The following is a 25,051-nucleotide window of genomic DNA, read 5'->3' on the forward strand; positions in this document are numbered from 1 at the left end:
GTCCTCTTCGAATAATTCCATGTAGAAATTAGCTATAACTGGCGATAGTGGAGATCCCATGGCTGCCCCTTCGAACTGCTCGTAAAATTCTCCTTTCCAGCTGAAATACGTCGACGATAAGCAATACTCCACCAGATCTGGCACGTATTCTGGTAAACCCTCCGGAATGAGTTTTCGGCGAAGACCCTCTACAGCATCCTTAACTGGTACCCTAGTAAAAAGGGATTCCACATCGAAACTTACCAACATATCCCCAGCCTCCAGCTTTAGACCTTTTACCGATTCCACAAAATGTGTAGAATCCCTGACATACGATTCCGTGTTAGCTGTAAAGGGAGACAGAATCTTTGCAAGATGTTTGCCCAGCTGGTATGTTGGGGATTTGATGGCGCTGACGATAGGGCGGAGGGGGACGTCTGGTTTGTGAATCTTCGGTAGTCCGTAGATTCTTGGTGGTACCGGCGCCTCCACAAAACCGCCTGCTGTTCTGCTGGAATTCTTGTGGATTTTATCAGTTCCTTCATTTTCCTTACGATTTTGTCTGTGGGGTCCTTCTTGATCTTCCTGTAGGTGGCTGGGTCCAGTAGGTTCATCATTTTGTCGTCGTATTCTTTCCTGTCCATAACAATGGTGGCATTCCCCTTGTCTGCTGGTAACACGACGATTCCTGACTTTTCTTTTATAGATCGGAGTGCCTTCTTTTCACCAACCGTCAAGTTGGATTTTGGTGGTTTTGCTGATTTCAATACTCTCGCAGCTTCTTGTCCGATCCCTTCGGCTTTCAGTGCAGGCATCCCTCGAACAGCTGCTTCCACTTCGCAGATGATTTCCTCCTTTGGGACCTTCCTCGGGGCGATTGCGTAGTTCAATCCTTTGGCGAGCACAGAGGTTTCGTCTTTCATTAGTGGAACATTCGATCTGTTAATGACGATTGTTTCTACTGGTAAACTATTATCTTTCTTCTTATATATCTATTGTTTATAGTGAAGTCTGCTTTAAATTGAATTATGTTTTTGAAATTGTATTAAAAATTTTGAAATTTTATAAGTACTTGAGTCTATGGAAGAAATAATAGGTCTAATTGGGAAGTTAGTTTTGTGTAATTTGATCAATGAATAAATCAAATGTCTTTTTGGATTCATTGGTAGAAAATTAAACATAGCAACAGAATGTTCCTTAAGGAAATCTTGTGCTGATTTAACTACTTTTTTAGTTTTAGTGTGAAAACTAGATGTTGGGTTTTTCTTAATTTCAATAAAATTATTTTCATTAAAAAATTTTAAAGTTTTCAAAATATTTTCCAGTTTGAATTTAAATTTAAAATACGTCACCAAATATTTTTGTACATGCGCATTGTATATTGTTCTCTTACGAAGAAGAAAAAAGAAAAACCTGAACTCAGACCATCTTGTAACATCCGCCACAAAAGATCTCCATGCGTAGTTAAATCTTTAAAGATTTTGTAAAAAAAAAAAAATGTTTATGTTTATTTTAAGTAAATTTTGTAACAATAATAATTTTAATTTGTTCACCGCTTTATGTTTTCGATGTTAATTTCCTGTAAAATTCATTAACTTGTAAGTATTTTTCAAAAAACTTTTTATTGTTAATTCACATATTTAAACTTCACTTATTAATTAAAAATTGTTAATTCTTGTAGTTGTCTCTGATGATGGCTTTTTGCCGAAACTAGTTAGACAACAAAAATATAAATAAACCAGTAAAAGTACAACAAAATTCAAAATTTTTTCTATCACGTTAAACAAACTGTTATAATGGATATTAACTTCAATTTCAACCTAATTTTATTATTTGTGCACTGTTTTTTGTAATTGGTAATTATTGAACACACGCTTTCCGAGCTACTTTTTGACATCTCCATAATATCTTCTTCATCTTCAGTGATTGAGTTGTCTTCCACCACGTTTTTTGTGGTTACCCGACTTAATCTTTTCAGTAACTCATTCTTTTTCCCACCGTGTGAAAGATTCTTAGCCTTTAAAATCTCCTGTAATTGGATAACGCTGACAGCGCGTTGAGATTGTTTACATCAAATTCCACTGTGGCATCTCAACACGATCCAGAATCGATAATACTATACAATAATGATACTGAAAGTATAATACAAGGAAATATTTAGTACGCGTAAAACGGGAACTCAGCTCTGATCTACACCAAATCCATGCTTTCACCATACAGCTTCTTTTTATTATCTATTTATTTTTCGTCAAAGTTGTATGCAATACTATTACAATAATTGCATTTTTTTTGTATCCATATTTACATGCAACAAACACAACAATAAAGGAATATAAATGTTACTCTCCACAACACATACACTATCTGACAGAATGTAGTTTTGTGGCAGCTTCAAGTGGATACAGAATTGAGAGTTAGCTTATCTTTCAAGATAGGCAGCAGGAAAACGTATATTTAAAGTTTAAAGTTTAATAGGACCAATCACATTTAAGATTGTTGAGTATGGGCAGTTCTGCTATTGAGGTGCTATGGCTACCCCTGTTATACAATATATTATACTGTATATTATAGTTATCCAAGAAAAGTGTAGGTCCAAAAGATAATATTTCTCAAAAACTCTTAAGGTTATATACCGAGTTGTTTATATTAATATAAAAAGAACAGAAAAATTTCGAGATACTTTAAAAACTTCCTATATAGAAGTATAACAAAATATGACTGTAAAAAGATTTTTGATTTTGATAAAATAATGTCTTAAAAGTTATGTTTGTTTTTTTGTAAATAAATAATCGGTAATTAATGAAGTTTCATGTTTTTATTTGTTAAATGTACAGGTATTTGTTACAACAAATGCATTTTGTTTCATATAATCAACATTTTGTGTTTCATCATAAACAAAACATCCAAGGCACCAAACTTCCATCCTATATTTTACAAATTCTGCCTCTTAAAAACAGTTCCTACGCTACTGAAACCGAGTTATACCTTATTTCGTAATTATTCCAAACGAAATAATCCTATGTTCCCGTTTAAAATTATCCTTATATTTATGTATTATAATTACTATTATTCTGCGTGTACATTAACGTTATTTTAACCATTTTTTTTTTGTTTGTGTAAGTTTTAATTTTTATTAGCGTACAGTTTCATCTACGTGAGTCGTGATAAATTACATATTTTACAAATTATTTGATTGCAGGTCGCACAATGGTATCATTCACGGTTTTATTTTCTCTTATTTTTTCTTTATCATTTTCATCACTCTGTACATTACGTTAAAAAATCATTCTAATAGTTTTTCATCTGGTACTCTTTCATCACGCTTGCTTAAAATCTATATTTTTTTCTTTCCTTCTTCTCTATGTTTTTAAAAATTCTTACGTCTTTTTCTACAAAGATCAACAAGCAGATTGGTAACGTGAAGATGAAAGACTTAGTGTCTCAGAGTTATAAGCAAGGAGGAATCTTGATATTATTTAATCTCTTTTATTTTATTTTATTTAACTTATGTGCTTTTTAAAAGAATAAATCGTTTTAAGACAAGTAATGTCACAAGCTACAAAAGTTATTTTGCCTCACCTTGCATACTGGACAATAAACATTTTTGTTCTTATTATTTTACAATTTAAATTAACTAAAATTATTACATTTATTTATTAGTACATTTAATTTTATTTCTCAATAAAGGTTTGGGTCCAGTCCAAGTTGTAATAAACATTCCTAAATTAACATTTTAAAAATATACGCTTTTAAAATTATTTACAATATTCATATCTACACAAATTTTTAGCTATTGAATACTACTACAGATATTTTTTTTTATTGCTTCAGAGCATACAGAAACGACGAATTCTTTTGAAACGTAAAACGATACGCAATGTATACCGTCTTTTCTTCGAAACACACTAAACGGAACTATAAGTTAGTAGTAGTACAAGAAATATTGCTTTTGGTTTACAAATTACAAACTATATCACCCTTATCGTGTTATAATATCATTTCTTTGCTTATTTTATCGGGTTCATCCATTCCTTTTTGTATTTTTTTTTCTTAAATCTCTTTTAGGCTATAAGCCACCCTTTTAAATACGTATGTTATAGTTCAGAAGTTTAAGTATTTTTACACATGTTTTTATGTTCATGTTAAGATTTCTTTTGCATTTATTTTGTTAAAAATGAATCACAGGTCAGCTATTTTACGTTTGCTTTAATATTTTTTTGTTGGATTTGAACAAAAATGATCGATTTTTTTATAAATTTATCAAAAACCTAATGATATGTAGAAACTTACATAACCCTTTTGTTTATAAATTTTTATTTACATTTCCTGCCGATGAGACTTATACAAAATAAAAAATCTTTTAAAACAACTTTGTTTATTTAAAAGGATTTTCAAGATCAGGGGTGTCAAACTTATTTCGTAAAGGTGGCACCTCTGGGTATTCAGTTTGAAAAGGTTGATTAAAAGTTAGTATATGTTAAAACTCAAATACGCCATTTAGACAACGAATGGTATCAAATAGGTGCGTCCGCACTGAACGATGTGTTACGTTGAAATTAAATATTTTTCCCTAGTGTAAAAAATGTCAGGCTATTGATGGAATTAAATGGAAAACTCGTTCCAGAATATGATCCAGAAAATTTAAAAACTTGAAGGGTGTGTCAAAAAATGCTATAATAAATATTTAAATTATGCAGCAACAAAGCTTCAAACAATGCTCGATACAAATAAGATTGATGTGTGCTAATCTTTACTCTCCAAACTACCCAGAAAACGCGACAAATGAGGGAAGAAATAATTTAACAAACTTAAGCAAAAGATATTGAAACCACAGCTGTAACTATCAAAACCAAACATGGTAGTATCACTGTGGTTAGGTATATATGTATAGAGGTTCTATGTACTAAGGTTCTTCACAAGCCATAGGTAATCGAATCGTAGGTTGTGATTACAATGCAAAACACACACACTGAGGATCGAGACTAATCATCACCAAAGATACAGCATTGCTAAAGGCTGTTTAAATGCAAAGATGTAAAATTATCTCAATAGGCAAACGTATTGGTTAACATATCCAGACAAGATCCTAGAGCTGTTAGATGTATGCAATCGAAACAACCTTGAACTATACTCTGGACGCTCACCGACTGTATTAATTTTAAGTCTGGTGAACAAAAAACTAAATGGAAACGTTTCATTCAAATTACGTTAAAAGGAAGTATTACTCTGGCACACACAGAGAAGGTCGAAGAACAATTAGATTTTGAGGTGAAGAAGATGATTGGGCATCTTTGCCCAATACGAAACAGAAATCGAAAAACGCAATGAATACGCTAAAGAAATCCTACAACTGATATCAGAAAAAATAAGAACGACAAAGAAAACAGACCTATCATGCAAACACCTCCGTTGATGAAAGATGATAGCTGGGCTTGACATAATGAACAAAAGGCTTCAAAATTGGCAGACTACCTGGAAAAAATATTTCAACCTAATCCAAGGAGTGATGTTGGCCCACAGTCAGATATCATTGGATAGGAAAGAAGAGTAATATTACTGACGTCATAAAGTAAATCAAGACCAATGTTAATCCGAAAAATTTCATGGCTGCGACCTCATAACCGGCCGGATCCTGAAACAGCTTTCAAGAGAAGCAATAGTTAAAATGACCAGCCTGGTTAAGATGGAAAGTGTCCTTAATCCGGGAAGTTACCTCATGATCCAACAATTTATCGTCAATTATTACTACAGCCCATAATGTTCAAACTGTTTATAAGATTACTACTTAATAGATAAGGCCAATCATCGAGAATAACATCTATTGATCCAGGATATCATCAATTTTAGTTCAGAAACAACATTGTACGATTACTTAGTTCCACAGAATTACTCACACCATCAAAAAGTGATTAGAAGGAAAAAAGGTGTTCTCAGCGATATTTCAGGAAACTTTCGATAAAATATGGCGTAAGGAGTCAAACCAAAAGCTTGAAAACCTTCTTCCTATCCATTGTTGAAAAATCTTAGAACCCTATTTAGCTGAACGTGGGTGTGCCACAGGGTAGTGCATTGGGACCGGTCGTTTACTTCCTATAGACAGCACACGCCTACATTTGATGAATATGTTGTGGCCACATTTGCAGATAACACCATAACTCTAGCCAGTGGAAACAACAACAGTGATACAACCAAAAAGTTATAAATAGCTATTCCCAAAATGCAAAACTGTGGAATAGAGGTAAATGTCTTGGCATGACCTTTGACGCCAAGCACGTACTTAAGTACAAGAAAATATACTGGCTACAGGGCAGATATTCAGCCCTGACAGTATACAATAAGCTTGTGCTTTATCAACAAGTCCTTAAACCAGTGTGGATTTATGGGATTCACCTATGGGGTTGTATCAGTTAAAACAATCGAAATATTGTGCCAATGTTTCGGAATATATAACTCACCGGAATTGTTGATGCCCGATGGTACATTCGAATTGAAATTTTGCACAAGGACCTAAAAGATGATCTGTCGACAACGTTATTAAAGAATATGCCTGGACAAACGAAGATAGGCTACACCAGCGCATCAACGTCGAGGCTCTTTAGCTCCTTAATAACAACTGCATTTGAACTAATATAATGAAGGTGATATTGAAAGTCATAAAAACCTAGGGCACAATGAAAATGATGGTGAAAGTGATTAGATAATAAAAAACCAGTGATGAAAGACGAGAATTGTATCCATTTGTTGAACGACTACTACATCTATTGAATATGGGGTTTTGAATTTACATGATAAGTAACTTATTGAAAAACTCAGAGATTGGATAAATACTGATACCGATCATTAAATATAAGAATAATCAATATCTGAATCACTGTTCAAATATAAAAATAAATAAAGGTTATTAAGATAAGTTTGGAAATAATAAACCGGGGGCTGGTTCAAACCACTCTAAAATGTTTATGTTTCTAGAAAGAAATAAATAATACTTCTTATATGTATATTCCCTAAGATAGATCAAGCAATGAACATTATTTAATATAATATACCGCGTTTATAGTATCCTGGAGAAAATCTATCATTACGAAGTCCAAGTTATGTAGACGGAATGATTCAGTTCCTCCATCAGTAGATAATATATTCCGCATATCGGAAAAAGAAGTAAAGAATGAAATAAAATTAGGTATGTGCATCTGAAAATAACCGTAAATAACGATGTACGGGCATAATTATTGTATATTATACATATAGGGTAGAGTTAGCAGAATTCCTTTAAAATAATAAAACATATATGAAAACACTTCAATAACATTTTCACTTTCTAGAATAATATCGTCAATTAGGTAAATAAATTATACTGTGTAATCCTAACTGTTGTCAAAATACAGGTAGTGTTGACACAGCAGTTGCTGAGATAAGGAAGGCGTTTGTAAAGTGGAACTATAAGGCTTGTGAGGCTGATGGCAGTGATATTAAAGTTTTAAGGACAATTATTGTTATAGGATCTTACAGTTAACTTTTTAAGCTGCAATTTTTAACATTGAGAAATCAGGTTCGTTTTTTAAAAAAATAGTTTGATTCTGAACAAGTTGTTAATTTGGTTATTTAGATGGCTGCTCTGTTGAGTAATACACTCGTATGTAGACAGTTGGAATTCCTGCAGATAAAAGTGCAGAAACAATAAATCTCAACTTGGTTAGCATCTTGCTTGTGCTCATTACTATGTTCCTGGATAAATAAAAGGAAGAAAGAGGAAGAGGCAATTGCTATGCACACTAACACTGAAAGAGATAACGATGGTGAATTTGACAGGATAGTTTTGTATAGATTAGTAAAAGTATCTCTACTGTCTTAAAGTATTTCTTCGAACTCTGCCAAAGATGTAATATCACGATCTGATTATAAGAATGAAATTATGGTTCTATTGTTTTGAACTTTACTTAAAAAATAAAAGTGGTTACTGCCTGGTTTTGTTATCTGATGTGATGGGCTAATTCATTTTCAAATATACTCTTTCATTTCAAAGATACAAAGCGACACATCCTAGTTGTTATAGCACAATTATTAAAAATAATTAAAAATACCAAATTACATTGAAGTACTAAATAAATGACTATATTTTAAGAATCATGTCAAATATTTGCACAATATATCTATCCCTAGATACATTTTGAGGAATAAGAGTGCTCCTTACACATTTATGTAAGAAGTATGATAACATTTATTTGCCGTAAAATCTCGTATTGATCCTTTATAGAACGTTTCTTTGCTGAGATTAGAGTTCGTGCGAGCTATTACAATGGTAATAAATTTATTGAAACGGGAATATATTGATCTGAAGCAACTTTAGGTAAAATTACCTAGATGTATCTTGATATTTTGGAAGAAAAACCGTACATTATGGTTGAATTGCAAGACCAGATCGAAATTAATTTCAATCCATTTTGTTCACTTAATTGATTAATTAAATTAGATTAAGGCATTGATTTGAAGGTATTATAATGGGTAGTAGATATAATCTCTTTAAATTTTCTTATGGGAAAAAAATTGTAGTGTGTGTAAAGCATTCTTAAACAAAATATGAAATGAAAATAGTTATCAACACATATTACGAGACGTTTTTTGTGTTAACATGTCGAGGCGTTGCTGTTTACAATGATAAAGACAATACCACAACGACAACAGTGGCGTTCTCGTAATGAAACATAATGGTCTCATGACGACAGGCCGCACATATATCTAGCAGTAAAGTTGTGGTAAAATTTGTTTTAGTCACTGATTATTTCTACATAATACATCTGAGCAGCGTCATTTCTTTTGAGTATTGTTGAGGAACTTGGTTTCTGCTTCTTAAACAATGGGAAATTTATATTTTTCAAGTATGTTTTTTATCGCCAAGAAGAGAATTTTAATTGCTCATCTACGATTCAATGATCGAGTTTTGCAGTAGATACTCAGAGTCTAATCATCAGTTTTCCATCTTTAAAAATTATGTGCTAAATATCTTCAATATTTCTCCATTTTATATTATGTTCTTGCTATTTTTGTTGCTATTTCTTTAATGCAGTGACACAGCAATTAATATTAGAACAACCCAGAAGTCTTGATCACATTGCAGCACCTCACTAGCAACTGACTTCGTGTTATTTCTGTTGAATGGTGTAGATTGTAGCGCCGAATTGTGTAGATTATAACCGAAGGACTGCAATGTGTAGACTACTTCTGTAATGTGGACTGTAGAACCTCGCCCGCAAATGACCTCATCTAAACACTCTTCAGCCATCTAGATAGTTCGGTGTGCTATCGAGTTTGGCGTATAGGATGAAATTTAACTATAACAGTAAGGCGATGCAAAACATGTTTAAGATACAATTCAAGAACTGCAGTTCCAATGTCGGGCAATTTACTATCCTGTAAAATTCAACTACCTTTTCTATGTAAAATAATCGTGAATCGCATACTTAATGAGAAATATGATGTATATATTTTTATATGCTTGGTTAAGCACGCGATACATTTGTACTTTGGAGAAAAGTAATGCACTAATTACTCCTCAATTAGAAGGGGATGACCTCCAGTTTGGTGGCATTTCATCCCACTGTATGCACCACATTGTAAGGTCATGTACAGTGTGTTAATTAATTATCGTACCCAACGTCATCATTGCAAGTATGCAACCAATATCACAGTATTGGTATTGCAATACGCGATTGGTTGCATACTTGCAATGATGAAGTCTGGTACGATAATTAATTAACACACTGTATATACTGAAATAACGCAAATAGAGGTAATCTTAAATTCTCATCATTTTTCTTCTCTCTCCCAGCTTCCACTAATTTTCGATGCATGACATGCTCTCACTTTCTTCTTGAATGACTACAACATTTTTTCGCATGATTTTGTAGTGAATAGAGAAATAAATAAAAAAAAATTGGAAGTAAGCTACAAAGTTCAAGCAGTCTGTTATGAAGTTTTATATGTTGCCTATGGGCATATAGATTGGCTCAAATTATTGTATAAAATACAAAATTATAATCATTCTAAAAGTTTGACATCGCTGATCTATATCCTTTTTATTATTTTAACCATTACTTTTAATATTCTCGTCAAAAACACAACAATTAAGTGAAGGGTTACATTGTCAAATTAAAAAAAATGTTAAAATAAATATCATTTTCTATGAATATTTCTTATTAATATAAAATAATCATAACATATAATATCATAACCTATTTTAAAAATTATTGTAGTAAAATTATTTAGTTAGTATTATCGATCATTATTGTTAAAAATTATGTTAAAATCATGGGTATAAAATGTTTGTGAGTACTTTTAAATTTATCTAAAACAAAATGTTTTGAGATTATCTTCAAATTGCGAAATACATTCTACAATTCTACAGTCTTAAACTAATTAGATGTTTCTACACGAGGAGAAGGAGTTGTTTCTCGAATTTTCGTCCATTCTCGGGGGATAATCACAGTTTAAAGTACATCATGATAATAGAGCAAATACTCAGATTGTGTTGTTTCGATACAACATTAAAACGGAATGAATTTACAACAAAAAATTAAATTAAATTAGTAAAGAAAATTAGTAAAAAAAGTTCTATAAACTACTCTGAGTGTTACGTTAGTTTTTGTTGTCTTAAAATTTATTATTAATATATTAATCATTTCATTTTAATGGGATTAATTACTTTTCTGCTTTGTACACAACCGAACTTTAGTCGCTTTCTCGGGTTTGGGGCAGCATGTACAGTCTCATAACTTTCTAGTGATAAAATGGGATTTAGGTCACAAGTAATGTCCATCATCTGTGACTAGTTCCTATGAGAGTGCAGATTAGAAGGAGATTTAATATTACGTTGGGACTTGAAGTTCCACTTGTTTCCATACATTTTCCTAAAACAAAAAAGAATCATGAATAAAATTATAATTAAATTTGTGTAATAAAGTTAATGATTTGTTTGGTTTAAAGTTAAAACATTTTTTTGTTGAAAAATATTTGAATAACCACTGTTATAATGCGCGGCAGCTGAAATAAATTACCCGTGGCCGTTTTAAAAGGGCTGTAAATATTCAGCAGACAGCGCGAATAATAATAAATTGTTGCCGTTGGTTGTGGCTACCGCAAATATACACGAGGTCGGGACAATAATGCATCATGCAACGCGTCATTCGGTTCGTCAAATAAAGAATAATTGCTGGCGTATTACGAAAAAAATTGTCATGTGGGACTCGAAATTATAGTTTTGCCTATAAAGCTACTGTTTATGTAGTCGGTAATAATAATAAAGATCGTTAGTGCAAATAATTCTAATATTATGTAATACAATATAATATAAGAACTTTTTCCCTATACGAAGTTAGACCCTGATTAGACAGGATTTTACATGTATGGTATTTTTATTATAATAAGTGAACATCTCTACCGATATTGGCGAATAATATCTCATTCGAAAGCTTAATCCTTGGCCACTAGAAAAATGGAATGCCTGATTTAAAATCTGGTTCGGATTCCCCTAAAACGTTAAAATATGCCCTAAGTATTGAGTGTGTGATTTTTTTAGGTAGTTATCACTCAGAGGCGGCGCTACCGGGGGGTGCAAGGGGTGCACTGCACCCGGGCGCCGCCTAAAAGGTGGCGCCCGCGCCTTTTTAATGTTTTCTCCAACAATATCTTATCTTTCTTTTGCAGTATTTAGACCTGTCAGCAGTAGCTAGTCTTCAGAAAGCAGTATTTAGTCTCCACAAAGCAATTTTAGTCTTTAGAAAGCAGTATTTAGTGTTCCAGACGCTGTATTAAGACCTGTCGGCAGTATCTAGTCTTCAGAAAGCAGTATTTAGTCTTCTAGAAGCAGTATCTAGTCTTCTGCCAAAGTTATGTATGTTTTCTTCAAAATATTTTATCTTTCTTTTGCAGTATTTAGACCTGTTAGTAGTATCTAGTTTTCAGAAAGTAGTATTTAGTCCCCACAAAGCAATTTTAGTCTTTAGAAAGCAGTATTTAGTGTTCCAGACGCTGTATTTAGACCTGTCGGAAGTATCTAGTCTTCAGAAAGCAGTATTTAATCTTCTAGAAGCAGTATTTAGTCTTCTGACAACGTTATGTATGTTTTCTCCAACAATATCTTATCTTTCTTTTGCAGTACTTAGACCTGTCAGCAGTATCTAGTCTTCAGAAAGCAGTATTTAGTCTCCACAAAGCAATTTTAGTCTTTAGAAACCAGTATTTAGTGTTCCAGAGGCTGTGTTTAGACCTGTCGGCAGTATCTAGTCTTCAGAAAGCAGTATTTAATCTTCCAGAGCAGTATCTATTCTTCAGAAAGCAGTATTTAGTTTTTTAGAAGCAGTATCTAGTCTTCTGCCAACGTTATGTATGTTGTGTTCTTGATACTGACAGCTACTTCTTTCTGGGGGGATAAACCATCATCTTTTTGGGAGCCTCTTATTATCTATACGGAACTTGTACCACCCGGTACCTCATTTCTGCACCTGTTACTTTGCTTTTGTGCTTATCCTGCATTGGCAAAGTTTCCGTATTGGTGTTTTCCTGTCCTGTACAATAACAAGACAAGCCCATTGGTTTCTTGTTCATATTCTTCGCATTCTTTTATTGAACACATAAGTATTGCCATGAAAAATCATGTTTGGTTTATAATCAATTTTTTGCTTTATCTGAACAGTAACTTCAAACTTCATGTGGACTTTGAACAATGTAATTCCTGTTTTTTGCTGAAGTCTAGTTTATAATTATTGCAATTTCAGACTTTGCGCCCCCCCGCATTCCGCCCAAAATGCTTGGGGGGGGGGCGCCACTCCGGTTCCCGCACCCTGGCGCTCATTTGCTAGCGCCGGCACAGTCATCACTCGTAAACAATTCACATGATTATCAAGATCTACACGTCATTTTATTCGCCATAGTCCGCCCTCAGAATAATACCGTGTTCGGCTTCTTGTTTATACACATAATTTAGTTAATCTAAGAAGGGGTGCAAAACATTTTAGAAAAAATGTTTTAGTATAAAAATTGTAGCAAACTTTATTCTTAACCCTAGAAAGCTAAACTGTTCAAAAGTGACGTTAAAACCATCGTAAAATTTACGACTGGAAACAAAATTTAATAAAAAATACTTTTAGATACTAATTTTGGCATTAATGAATATATCATTAAAAACATGTTTACGTCAAATTTGAAAATTACAAGTCCTCAACGTAATCGACACAGCATTTTCTGCGATGTTCAGCGCAGATCGGCTTGTTGCAGCGGCAGCAGTAGATAGTTGTCATCCACCTCTTGACGGACGGGCAAATCCCACAAATTGTTCGTGGTAGGTTTTGAAGAAGATCATATCTGGCACCGAAACTTTCAAGATATCCGCAATAAATTTCCGGAGTTTGTTGGCTAGATAAGGTTGTGGTGTATTTGCATGGCAAATTTCCTTCTTGAAGCCGGTCTCTAACCCCTTTTCTCGTTTGTTCTTTTTCAGTGTACCTACAATGGAGAGTTTGTAGGGATCCTCTAAGAGTGAGGTTGCCAATGGTACAGTGTTGAACCAGTTGTCAATCGATATTGCGATTGGATCCATGACAAGTTGTTGACAGCTTTTTCACAAAAAACTCAGCTTGAGGCAAACCATTTGAGTTCAACGTATACACCGGGTGTCCAATTAGTGCGATATTGGACGCTATCTCCTTACAGGGTGTCGCTAGAAGAAAACAAGAAGAAAACAAGAAAACAAAAAGTATGTCGAATTTTAAAGGTAATTCAAAAATGTAATAAAATATGGGGTGTTCCATTTAAATTTACGAAGTTGTACTTTGTTTTTGCAACACTCTGTATAAACAAAAACATTTTTAGGTTATGCACCTTCGAGCACCAAACAACTTTATATATAAACATTTTCTTCTAGCGACACCCTGTAAGGAGATATCGTCCGATATCGCACTAATTGGACACCCTGTATAACATATATTTAGTCGCAGCTCATGGTGACGTAGTATCTATTACCACTGATTTCTGGGTTAAACAGCTCGTTTGATGGTAAATGATTGTCTTTTTGGACAGCTGAAAAAATTAATAACCCTAATAGAGCATCAAATTCGGTATCACTCATCACACTAACAGTTTTAGTTTGTGCCTTATAGTTAGCACACTTTTCTTGAATTTTCAAGTTTCTGTTACACACAATTTTATTTTTGATTTCGTCAGTTAAAAAAAGTCTGAAAACTTTTATCGGCATTATTTTTTTTCTGCAATATCAGTGCATCCTGGTGTTATATGAATAATATTTCTTCCGATCGATGATCTATTTCTAGCAACCGTTAACTTGTTTCTTTAACGATGCCCATTTTAACTGATTGTGACACTAATTTTATCACAACAATTTACGTGTGGATGAGAAACAACAGGATTACCGTTACTAGTCTTCTTCTTCTTCTTAACTAGTGGTAGACGTTCTTCTTCATCCATACTTGAAACGTCTGACAGCTCTAAGTCTGCAGTTCATCGTTGTCATCACTATATAACGCCATCATAAATACCACATCATCTACATCATCATCCGAAACGGAATCGTTGTCAGATTTACACTTTCACTCTGTAGTAAGTATTTTTCAATTTTACTTTCAGTACATTTCCGACTAATTTTTGGAACTTATTTATATTTTTATTACTTACATTTACTTATGTACATTTACCGCTAAAACGCAAAGAAGTGCGCCAAACACTAATGAAGCTGATGAAGCAGCGAATACACGGAATTAGAAGGGCGAGTCAATCTTAGTTAACAACATTAGTCTTTCACACATTTGCTCTCAGATGCATAAATATTGAAACAAATTCTAATAGGTGAAAATTAGATGAATCCATGGTTTTATACCTTGTTGTTGGTAGAGTACGAGAATCGGAACGTTAAAAATTTTTTTTTGCATAAAAGTTGTAGAAAACCTTATTCCTAACATATTGCTCTTTAAATGAAAGAGTAAGAAAACGTTTCTAAACTAAACGATGCAATTTCTTTATTTATCTTTTTCAGTACAACATGTTTCGGCTAACAAGTAGCCTACTTCAGGTACAACTAAAATTAAATAGTTGGTAAAAAAATTGATACAAAAAACGGAATAGTTACCGTCAATGTGGTACACATAATATGAGTAATCGGGAAATCGTATACATATATATAAATCATTCCATTGAAGTAAATTAGAAAAGGTCACTCAAAGAACATGTAAAAACCCTTTAGAAAAAACAAAAGGGTCGAACCACTATAAGTAAATTTGAAAAACATAAAACTTAACTTAATGAACAGAGCTTTTTTAACTTACTTGAAAAGGACGAAAAACAATACTAACAAAATGTTCAAAGAATGTCAGTTGATCTAAAAGTATAAACGCGAAAGTACAACAGTTAAAGAACGACCGGTCTTAAAAATAAGGAAAAACAAGATTGCTCTTTCATATATGTATTTGCTGTCGGATGCATAAATATCAAGAAAAATTCGAAAAGATGAAAATTAGAGGAAGTCGTGGTTTTACAACTTGTAGTTGATCGAGCACGGCATTCGAAACATGTCAGAAAAAAGTATTAGTGTAAAAGTTGTAGCAAATTTTATTTTCAACAGTATTGCTCTTCTACACGTTGCTCTTAGATGCATAAATATCGAGCAATGTGCAAAAAGGTGAAAATTAGATTAAATCGTGAGTTTACTTTGTATTGTTGGTTGAGCACGGGATTCAGAACGTTTAAAAAAAATGATTTGGTATAGAAGTTGTAGCAAATTTTATTCTTAACAATATTGCTCTTTTGCACTTTTGCTCTGAGATCCATAAATATCGAGTAAAGTGCGAAAAGGTGAAAATTCGATGAAATCATGGTTTTACATCCTGTTGTTCCTAGAGCACGGGATTCGGAACATGTTAGAAAAAAAGTTTCAGTACAAAAGTTGTAGCAAATTTTGTTCTTAATAGTATTGCTCTTTTACATTGTTGCTCTCAGATGTATAAATATTGAGCAAAGTGCGAAAAAGTGAAAATTCGATGAAATCATGGTTTTACATCTTGTTCATCGAACATGGGATTCGAAATATGTTAGAAGAAAAGATTCAGTATAAAAGTTGTAGCAAATTTTATTCTTAACAGTATTGTTCTTTTGCATTGTTGCTCTCAGATGCATAAATATTGAGCAAAGTGCGAAAAAGTGAAAATTCGATGAAATCATGGTTTTACATCTTGTAGTTCATCGAGCACGGAATTGGAAGCATGTTAGAAAAAAAGTTTCAGTATAAAAGTTGTAGCAAATTTTATTGTTAATAGCATTGCTCTTTTACATTGTTGCTCTCAGATGCATAAATATTGAGCAAAGTACGAAAAGGTGAAAATTAGATTAAATCGTGAGTTTACTTTGTATTCTTGGTAGTAGAGCATGGGATTCGGAACGTTTTAGAAAAAAAAGTTTTAGTATAGAGTTGTAGCAAATTTCATTCTTAACAATATTACTCTTTTACACTTTTGCTCTGAGATGCATAAATATCTGGAAATTTTCGAAAATGTGAAAATTAGATGAAATCGTGGTTTTACATCTTGTTGGTATGACACGGGATTCAAATTGTTATAGAAAAAAAATTTAGTATAAAAGTTGTAGCAAACTTTATTCGTAACAGTTCTTAACTTCGCATAGGTGAACTTTTTGATATTTGCATAACAGCCTTTCTGCTACAAATAGAACTACATTTCAAATAAAGCTTCTTTAGAAATGGCACTCAAATTGACTTTTACTTTTTATCTTGTACACGAAAGGAATACCTATAGAGATTAATCTCATTCCTAACAAAACAACTTTACGTATTCGAGGCAACCGTTTTATCCATTTAAAACCCTTGACGTCTGCACGGTAATGCTTTCTTTACAATTGCACACTCGTATAGTAACACTTTGAACTCCGGTTCAGCGTCGCGACGACGCCCATTCACCTTTCACGTTTGTGAAGCCGACGAACTCAGCATTTGGAAACTTGAAGTCGCGAACCGAGACGGCTAAACGTGGCCATTCGAGCGTAAGCTCAGGGAGTAGAACGGGTGGGATTTGGACCCCGAATTAAATATAATTCGCAGTTCTCGAGGACGGCGACTACTTCGCAGTTCGTCCAATTATCGCGCCTCGAGGACTTGCAAAGCTTGACCATTGTCCGAATCGCGTTGACCGACCACCTAATGCTACGACTACGGGGGTGGACTTACCGTTATTGGTGACATTGAAAACAAGTTCACCGGACACTCCCGGATTGAGAGTTCGTTCACAGTTTCCGGTCGAAGTCGAGAAAAGGACCGTATTTGGTCCATGCTCCTTATATATGAAGCAGTGTCTCTTGGTCCCGTGCGATGTTCTGCCAAGGGGCGTCGTTATCAAGTAGTTGGTACCATTATCTTCCCATTGTCCGTGACATGAGTATGCTGTAAAATGATACATCTTTAATTAAATGTTTTGCTCAAATATTTTTTTTTATATCTTTATCGGTAAGTTTATTATCAGCCCTTTCTTTTGGATGAATCCTTTCCCCATCCCGATGTAATTTAAGAAACTTAAATTACGAGGTCTTTCAAGCGAACTTAATCAGTCGTTATCTGTCTATCACATTTCCGGCACCCCGGTGTTTGCAGTGGTCACAAAAATGGTTGGGTAGTAAAAACTTTCGAGTGGCCCACCCCGTTTATAGTGAGTCGTTAAAAGGAGTAGTGCTCAGAAAACCCTACCAGTTAGTAGTTGACGTTAACCCTTAAATCGTAACGTTCGGGGATGGTTTATGGACCTTAAGCCTGTTGCAGCGGTTATGGGAGGTCGTAATGCTTAATTATGTGTTTGGGTGGTCATCGCCTGATCAAGAACAATTAAAGGGTGCAAGAACAAAACCGAACTTCGAGATGGAGAAAATAAAAAGTGGAATCCTTTGGTATGAAACGTGATAAAAGCGCAATTGGCAACGCTGTAATTACAAATTCTTCATTTGATGCCGACGCGATGTCAGCATAAGTGTCCTGTCAGCGTTTCGAAGTAGTGCAAATAAATTAAATTCGCAGCGAGGCGCGCGTTTCGTGCAGAGAAAGCCAGGGCGCATTTCAAGAAACAACGCTTCCTTCCGATTTAATTTACTTCAAGTACCTGTTTACACGAAAATTCCGAACGAAACGAGTCTACAGCGTGCCGCTTTTCTTACCCTCTTTCAAAAACTCCTTATAAAACTTGAGTTTGTTCCGTTAAAAATTAGCTATTTAGTCTTGCACCTTTATTCTTTATATTCCCCATTTTTCAAATTGTACACTTTAAGTAAAATTAAGTACAATCTTTTTTATTTTATTAAGTGCTTTAAACGACTTTGTGTTAATACGAGTCAATGTATTTTATGCGAAAAGAACTTACGTTCCTTCCCAGTATTCAATTATCAATCATCCAACCTTGTTCGTTTTTGCATACAAATGTAAAGAATAAACTGAGTACAGTGCGCGCATATTTTTCAATTCCTCCAATATGGAAATGGCCGCGTGCGTCCTTATGAATATGTACGACTATGCAAACTAAGTCATAAATTCTTCAAGGCAAATCCGCGGGGGAAAGAAAAATCGCGAGCGAGTATTTTCGGGGTAGCCGGAATTTATGGTTTTATCTTTTAAATTTTTCTCTGTGAACTCGAGCACCAACTAATTTGGGTATACAAAAGAAAGTTCGTGGAAAACTTTTTTAAAATTAAAACTACCTAAGTTACAATTTGAATTTTCACTCACTTTGTATTATAATTTCAATTTCGCTTATAGGAAAAAATTGAAAAAACTTGTAATTCAACAGAATTTGTTAAAATTTAAACTGAATTTTAATCTAGGTTTGATAGACTTTTTCTAATACTTATTCTGGTACTGATTAATGTAATTCCTATAGAACTACAGTAACACTTTGATTATAATAATAATAATAATAAATTTATTGCTCACTAAAAGTACAAAAACTATAAAAAAAAACTACAATATCGAATTGTTAATAGCAAATACAGCTGTAACAATATAAATTTGAGGGAAGCAAAATGAGCTATTTTACAGAATTCGTCGAAGACGATCCATGATCTTCCAATAGTCATCACAAACACATCTAAAGTTAGCTAACTAACTAATAATACTTAAACAAAAAAAAATAATAAAAAAGAAAAAAAAATAAAACACAGACAAAACTAAATTAATCATCGGTCTGATATAATACAATTTTGTAGCGACTCAGCGAGAGGTACGATCCAAATCGTGTAATAATCTCATTCAGGGTAATCGCGGCTAGGTAACTAAATGTACGTTTGAACAGTTCCGTTCTATGCGAGAGGATAGTTAATAAGTTAGCATATCTAGTGTTAACACTATGCGTATCTCTTGTGGGTACAAATCTACAATGCAGATACGGAGGGGAACCTGACATCAAAATTTTATAAAGAAAACTAACCGAATGCAACCGCCGGCAGTTTTCCAAGTTTAACCAACCACAGTCAGACAGCTTGTGGCTAATATAGTGAGGACGTCGAATCCCGTAAATCATTCTAAGACAAGAATTCTGCACTTTTTGTAATCTGTCTTTATCCCTTCTATACAAAAACTCACCATAAACCGTGTCCAAGTAGTTCAAGTTGCTAAGCACTAAAGATTCACACAGCATGACCTTACAGGACTTGGAGAAAACATGCCGCTGATGAAATATGGACTTAAGAGCGCTGTATGACTTACTTGTTAACTAAGAGGTATTCTTAACAAAACGCAGATTCCTGTCCAGAAAGAGACCGAGATCCTTAACACAATCGAAAAACGGGATAGGCACAGACCCGACGGTCAACCCGAGTTGATCCCTGCACTCACAACCAGGTGTCGGTCCGAACAGAATAGCTTGTGATTTCGTTGGGTTCACCACAAGACAGTGTCGTATTGTGTATTTAAGCAGAGCCTCCAAGGTAGAATTGATACTCTCAGCACCCGCGGCGTCTTGTGGATAGAAGGATCTGTATATCTGAGTGTCGTCGGCGTACAGGTGGTAGTTGCATCCCAGAAGATGGCTTGGTAGGACATAGGTATATAAAGCGAACAGAATTGGTGATAGTATAGCACCCTGGGGAACTCCACACGTGACATCCAAAGAATCTGAATGGACACGATCAACAACAACTCGCTGTCTGCGGTTAGCCAAATATGAGCAAATCAGCGCCACCGCTCCCTCGTCCAAACCCATTGCCATAAGTATAGCCAAGAGTATTCTATGGGAAACCATATCGAAGGCCCGCGTGAAATCCAGAAGTACAAGAGCCGTAAGTTTTCCCTTGTCCGTAGCCGAAACAATATCATCAATCACGCAAGTCAGGGCAGTGGCACATCCATATCCCGGTCTAAAACCTGACTGATAGCGAGGCAACAAGTTAAAAGTGTTAATATGGCGACAGAGCTGAATCTCCAACAATTTCTCAAATATCTTCGCTAAAGTAGGTAGAATGCTGATCGGTCTCAAATCCTTTACATCCTGCGCTGGGTTTCTTTTCGGTATGGGTATCGCAAGTTACTCCTTCCATGCTTCAGGAAAAGTACAAGTATCTATGCACGCATTAAAGACATGAGTAACATATTCAACGGCTGCCGGAAAAAGCACACCCAGACATTTTGAGTTCAGTTCATCAGCACTCGTAGCAGTGCTCCTGATAGATGAGAAGGCGCGAAGCACCTCAACATAGGAAACGTGCTCGAAACGCATCCTCTGATCGGGTGAAATCAAGGGATTAGAACGGTAGTGCTCAATGATCGTGTCGTCCGGTAATTGAGGCTGAGGCAAGACGAACTCAGAGTTAAGAAGGTTCGGCTCTCAGAACAGGAGATAACGTTGTATACTCCCTGTTATAAATCTAGAGAAGCATTTTTTGAGATTTGTCTGAAACGTTGTTCTCAAAATTTCAGCATTATTGAAAGAACACAACATTTCATTATGTAAGAATAATAAAACATTTGCCTATTTTTCTTACTGAAAATACGGAAAATATCTTTTTAATTTAGTTTCAACAACACGTTATTTATTAGAAAAATGTTTTAACTTAACTTTAAATCTGACTGTGGTAGAGAATTTCGTACAGTTCTTCAACCCTAACAACAGTTGATGATGAAAAACTTATCTGGGGTATCTGGGCTATCAGCTATATCACACAAAGGAGCTAAGTTTAGTAAGAGCGTAAGAGGTCCAGTTTGGCAAAAAAGTTCTAGTACTTTTCATGATGTTTTGTCGAAATAAGATAAGATGACGTTTTTCGTCAAAGCCATTGCGAACTGCAGTAGTATAGCTGGTATAGCATAACCTGGTTTAGACGAAATCTGGTTTTCAGTGACAGAAGAAAAAACACTGATGTTACACATTCAGTCAATAAGTGTGTCGCGTAAAAAATGTCAAACTGATATCAGAAAAATTAAAACTTTTGGAAAAAAGCAAAAGGTTTACCACCTCATTGATTACCACCACATTCTCGATCTATTTTATCATTATTTGATAAATGTAATATTTGATGACGAGTCATTTGATGCGTTTTTCACAAGAGGCTATGGAAGCGGCTGTGGAAGATGTACGGTTAAATAAAACTCCATATAAAACTGCAGCAAAAAAATGTAACGTTGCAAGGGTCATTTTAAAGTACAAGGTTGAAGAAAGCACCCAATTGACAGGTAATACAGCTGTGTATACGGTGTTTTGTCGTCAAGTTAGGAGTCTCCATCCTAAACGTAGTGTCAATAAGAACCCACTTTACATACTATATGGCTACCTACTTAAGTTAATCTGGTGATTTCTTATTCAGAAAAGTGGGTCCAGCGGCCGTATTGAGTACAGAAGAAGAAACTCCTATCAGAAATTGGATTTTTGCAATGGCCTGAGATAACTATCCGTATGTCCCAAAACTTTACCAGATCAAGGTCCGCTATTTCCAAGGAAAGCCTTTTAAATTGGTTTAAAGAGGTAGAGACGTTCTTGGTTGAGACTAACCAAAAACACATTTTAGAAGATCCAAGAAGAATCTTTAATACAGATGAGACAACTTTTTTTTTTAAACCCGAATTTCGGGGACAAGACAGTAGTATCAGCAAGTTAATCCAGACGAGAAGGAGTGTCTAACTGTCCTTGTCACAGATAGCGCAGCTGGTCGGCACCAGCTCCCCCAACAGCTTTGTTTAAATATAAAAGGTCCCTCATGAAATTGGAGAGAGTTTCCCTCCAAGGTGAGGCCTAGGAAAAACAGAGTCTGGTTGGATGACTTGCGAGGCTTTTTTCGAGTTTGTTGCTGACATTTTCCACCTATGGCTGAAGAAAGTAAACATTCCTTTGCTGGTTATTCTTTTCGTGGATGGGCACGCGTCTCATCTGAGTTTGCAAGTGAGCCAATTTTGTGATAAAAAGGTCATCATTCTCATCGCACTCTACCCGAATGCGACACATCTGTTGTAACTAACGGATGTTTCGGTTTCAGGACTCTGAAGGAGCATGGGAAGAAAAGAGTACATGCATGCATGGAGGCTATCCAATTTGGAGGCTCCAGTCGTAAAGAAAAAATATTTTTCTAAACTTCTGAAAGATTCCCAATCAGAGTATTCTTGAAAGCAAGCTCAATATATTTCGTAAAGGCAATCGAAATATAGAGTTGGATGAAAAAGATATATCACTCTTTGAACTGTGGCAGAACACAAAACTACAACTAGAAAGTAGTTTGCTAGATGCACCTGATCCTACCAATGAGCCTGCCGATGAAAGCAGTCAGGATGGGGAACTACTACGTCTAACGCTAACTCCTGATCGTATCGACAAGTCTATCAATTATAAAATTGATGATAACAATCTGCCACCTGAAACAAACACTCCTACTTGTATCGACGAGCTAGCTAAAGATGGTAATAATCATATCAATCTTTGTCAAACTGGACCTTCTTCAGTATCCGCAGAAATCCCAAACCCCTTTAAAAGACACTTTTTTTATCAAAATGATAAAGCTGAACTGAAAAAGTAACGACACATAAAGGAAAAAATGCCCTCTATCGTTTCAAGACAGCTGTGTCAAGAATATTTTACAAAAAAGTTAGCAAAAAAGGAAGAATTTGAAAAAAGAAAAGTGGAACGTGCTGCCGAAAGACAATGCAAAAGAGAAGAAAACGATTAAACGAAACAAGAAAAAGTTCAGCAGCGTAAGAAAAAGGCTGCAAAGCGGATGCTTCATTACGAAGACAGTTCTGACTTAAATATGGATGAGATGCCATCCGACAGTAAAAGTGAATGTAGAGATGAGGGCGGCGGAGAAAACATGCAGAAGAGAAACCTTAAAGAAACAGTAGAGAGAAAATTAGGAGAGTATGTAGTCTTTTTCTGCGAAGGAGAATTATTTCCAGGAGTTATTACTGATGTTTCTGAAACGGCTGCTGCTATTTCAGCAATGCAAAAACGTATCACTGTAAACATTAAGTAATGTGTTAAATTTTGAAAAAAGGTTTGATTCGAATTGCCGTCCCTGATCATGTATAATTGTGGTAAGTATACCAAATCGATTAAAATAATCTTGGAAGAGTGTGTTCGCTATAGTAGAAGATCTGATATCTTTTAGCTTTTAGTTATTGACAACCTAGGGACGGAGTGAGTGGCCCAATCATGTCGATATGTATATGATCAAATCTAATTTTAGGAATTTTGAAGTTGATGATTTTGTGTGTTTTTGGATCTTTGCATGTTGACTTTTTATGCAGGCTTGGTCCAAACATACATTTGCTTTGACATGTGTGGCTAAAAGAATCTTGTTTTGATTGCATGAATGGTGGAACGTATTCCGGGATGAGATAAGCTATGAATATTGTCGAAAATCGTTTGTCTGAACTGTTGTGGAATATAAATTCTTTTAGATGATGAAGAGCTTCACACCACAGTTTGATGTTAGATTGTGATGTTATTGGATGTGCCAACCGATAAGATTTTGAAGGATTGTTGAAAATTGTGTATTTAGTAAGTTTGACAATTCTGTGTCAGCAAGTTGGGCGTTGCTAATGGTTCGAAAATCTAGATAAGATGAATTTAGAGATCCGATGTTTGTTCTGGGTGGAGTATCTGCGACAACAGTTGAATTTCCTCTGATGTGTTTGATATCTGAAGTAAATTGTCAATATAACTTAGATATCGGGTTTGACGAGAAGTTTTGTCTGTGGACGAAAAAATTGATGTGACAATGGGTTTGTGATCTGTATATGCTGTAAATTGATTTCCATGTAAGTGATGCTTGAAAAATTTGATGGCAGAGTACATTGCTAATAGTTCTCTATCAAAAGTTGAATATTTGGTTTGGCATGAAGTAAATTTTTTGGAAAAGAATGCCAATGGTGGAGATTTTTCATTGATGGTTTGTGTTAAAACAGCTCCCATACCTGTGTTAGTTGCATCAGTTAGTTGCAATGATAGAGTAGCATGTGTAGAGGGAGGTCCTAGAACGATAGATTTCGACGGATGATGTTTGGCTGAAGAAAAAGCGTTGTCATGTTGCAGTGTCCAAGAAGTTGATAAAATCTTCTTTTGTTTTTGAGAGTGAAGTGATTTTGAAAGTGTGTATCAAGAATATTTGAAATGTTAGGTAAGAATCTGTGGTTTAATATTCCCAAACGTTTTCGTAACTCTTTTAGAGTCGTTGGTTTTGGAAAATGTGTTATCGCTATGATTCTTGATTAGGATGGTCGAATGTCATCGGCTGAAATATGATGACTAAGAACGTCCAATGATTTAACACTGAAAATGCATTTCTTGGGTTGGATATTGATATCGTAGGAACTTAATTTGTGAAATAATTGTTTTAAATAAAGTATGTGTTCTTCATTTCGGCTTGCTAAAAGGATATCATCTAAATATACAAAAATTAAGGTTAGGTCTGATAGTACTTCATTGATGGACCTTTGAAACGTTTGCGCTGCATTTTGAAGGCCAAAAGGCATACGGACGAATTCAAAAAGACTAAATTCAGAAAATATCCTCTTTCATATTCCGTAATAAAAATGGGGGATTGC

The 25,051-nt window shown here is 34.7% G+C and overlaps 1 protein-coding gene across 1 annotated transcript in view; it reads right to left on the reverse strand.

The window, feature by feature from the left end:
• Positions 1 to 2,775: 2,775 nt before the first annotated feature.
• LOC111417883 (argus) overlaps positions 2,776 to 25,051 on the reverse strand; it is a 397,290-nt gene continuing 375,014 nt past the window's right edge. The window contains exons 13-14 of the mRNA XM_071194566.1: positions 17,219 to 17,431; positions 2,776 to 10,883 (exon numbers count right to left, since the gene is read on the reverse strand). Of these exons, the coding sequence (XP_071050667.1) occupies positions 10,792 to 10,883; positions 17,219 to 17,431 (305 nt within the window). The 3' untranslated portion in view covers positions 2,776 to 10,791. The remainder of the gene's footprint in view (positions 10,884 to 17,218; positions 17,432 to 25,051) is intronic.

Source organism: Onthophagus taurus, chromosome 2, assembly GCF_036711975.1.
Source record: "Onthophagus taurus isolate NC chromosome 2, IU_Otau_3.0, whole genome shotgun sequence".
In the NCBI taxonomy this organism is placed as follows: domain Eukaryota; kingdom Metazoa; phylum Arthropoda; class Insecta; order Coleoptera; family Scarabaeidae; genus Onthophagus; species Onthophagus taurus.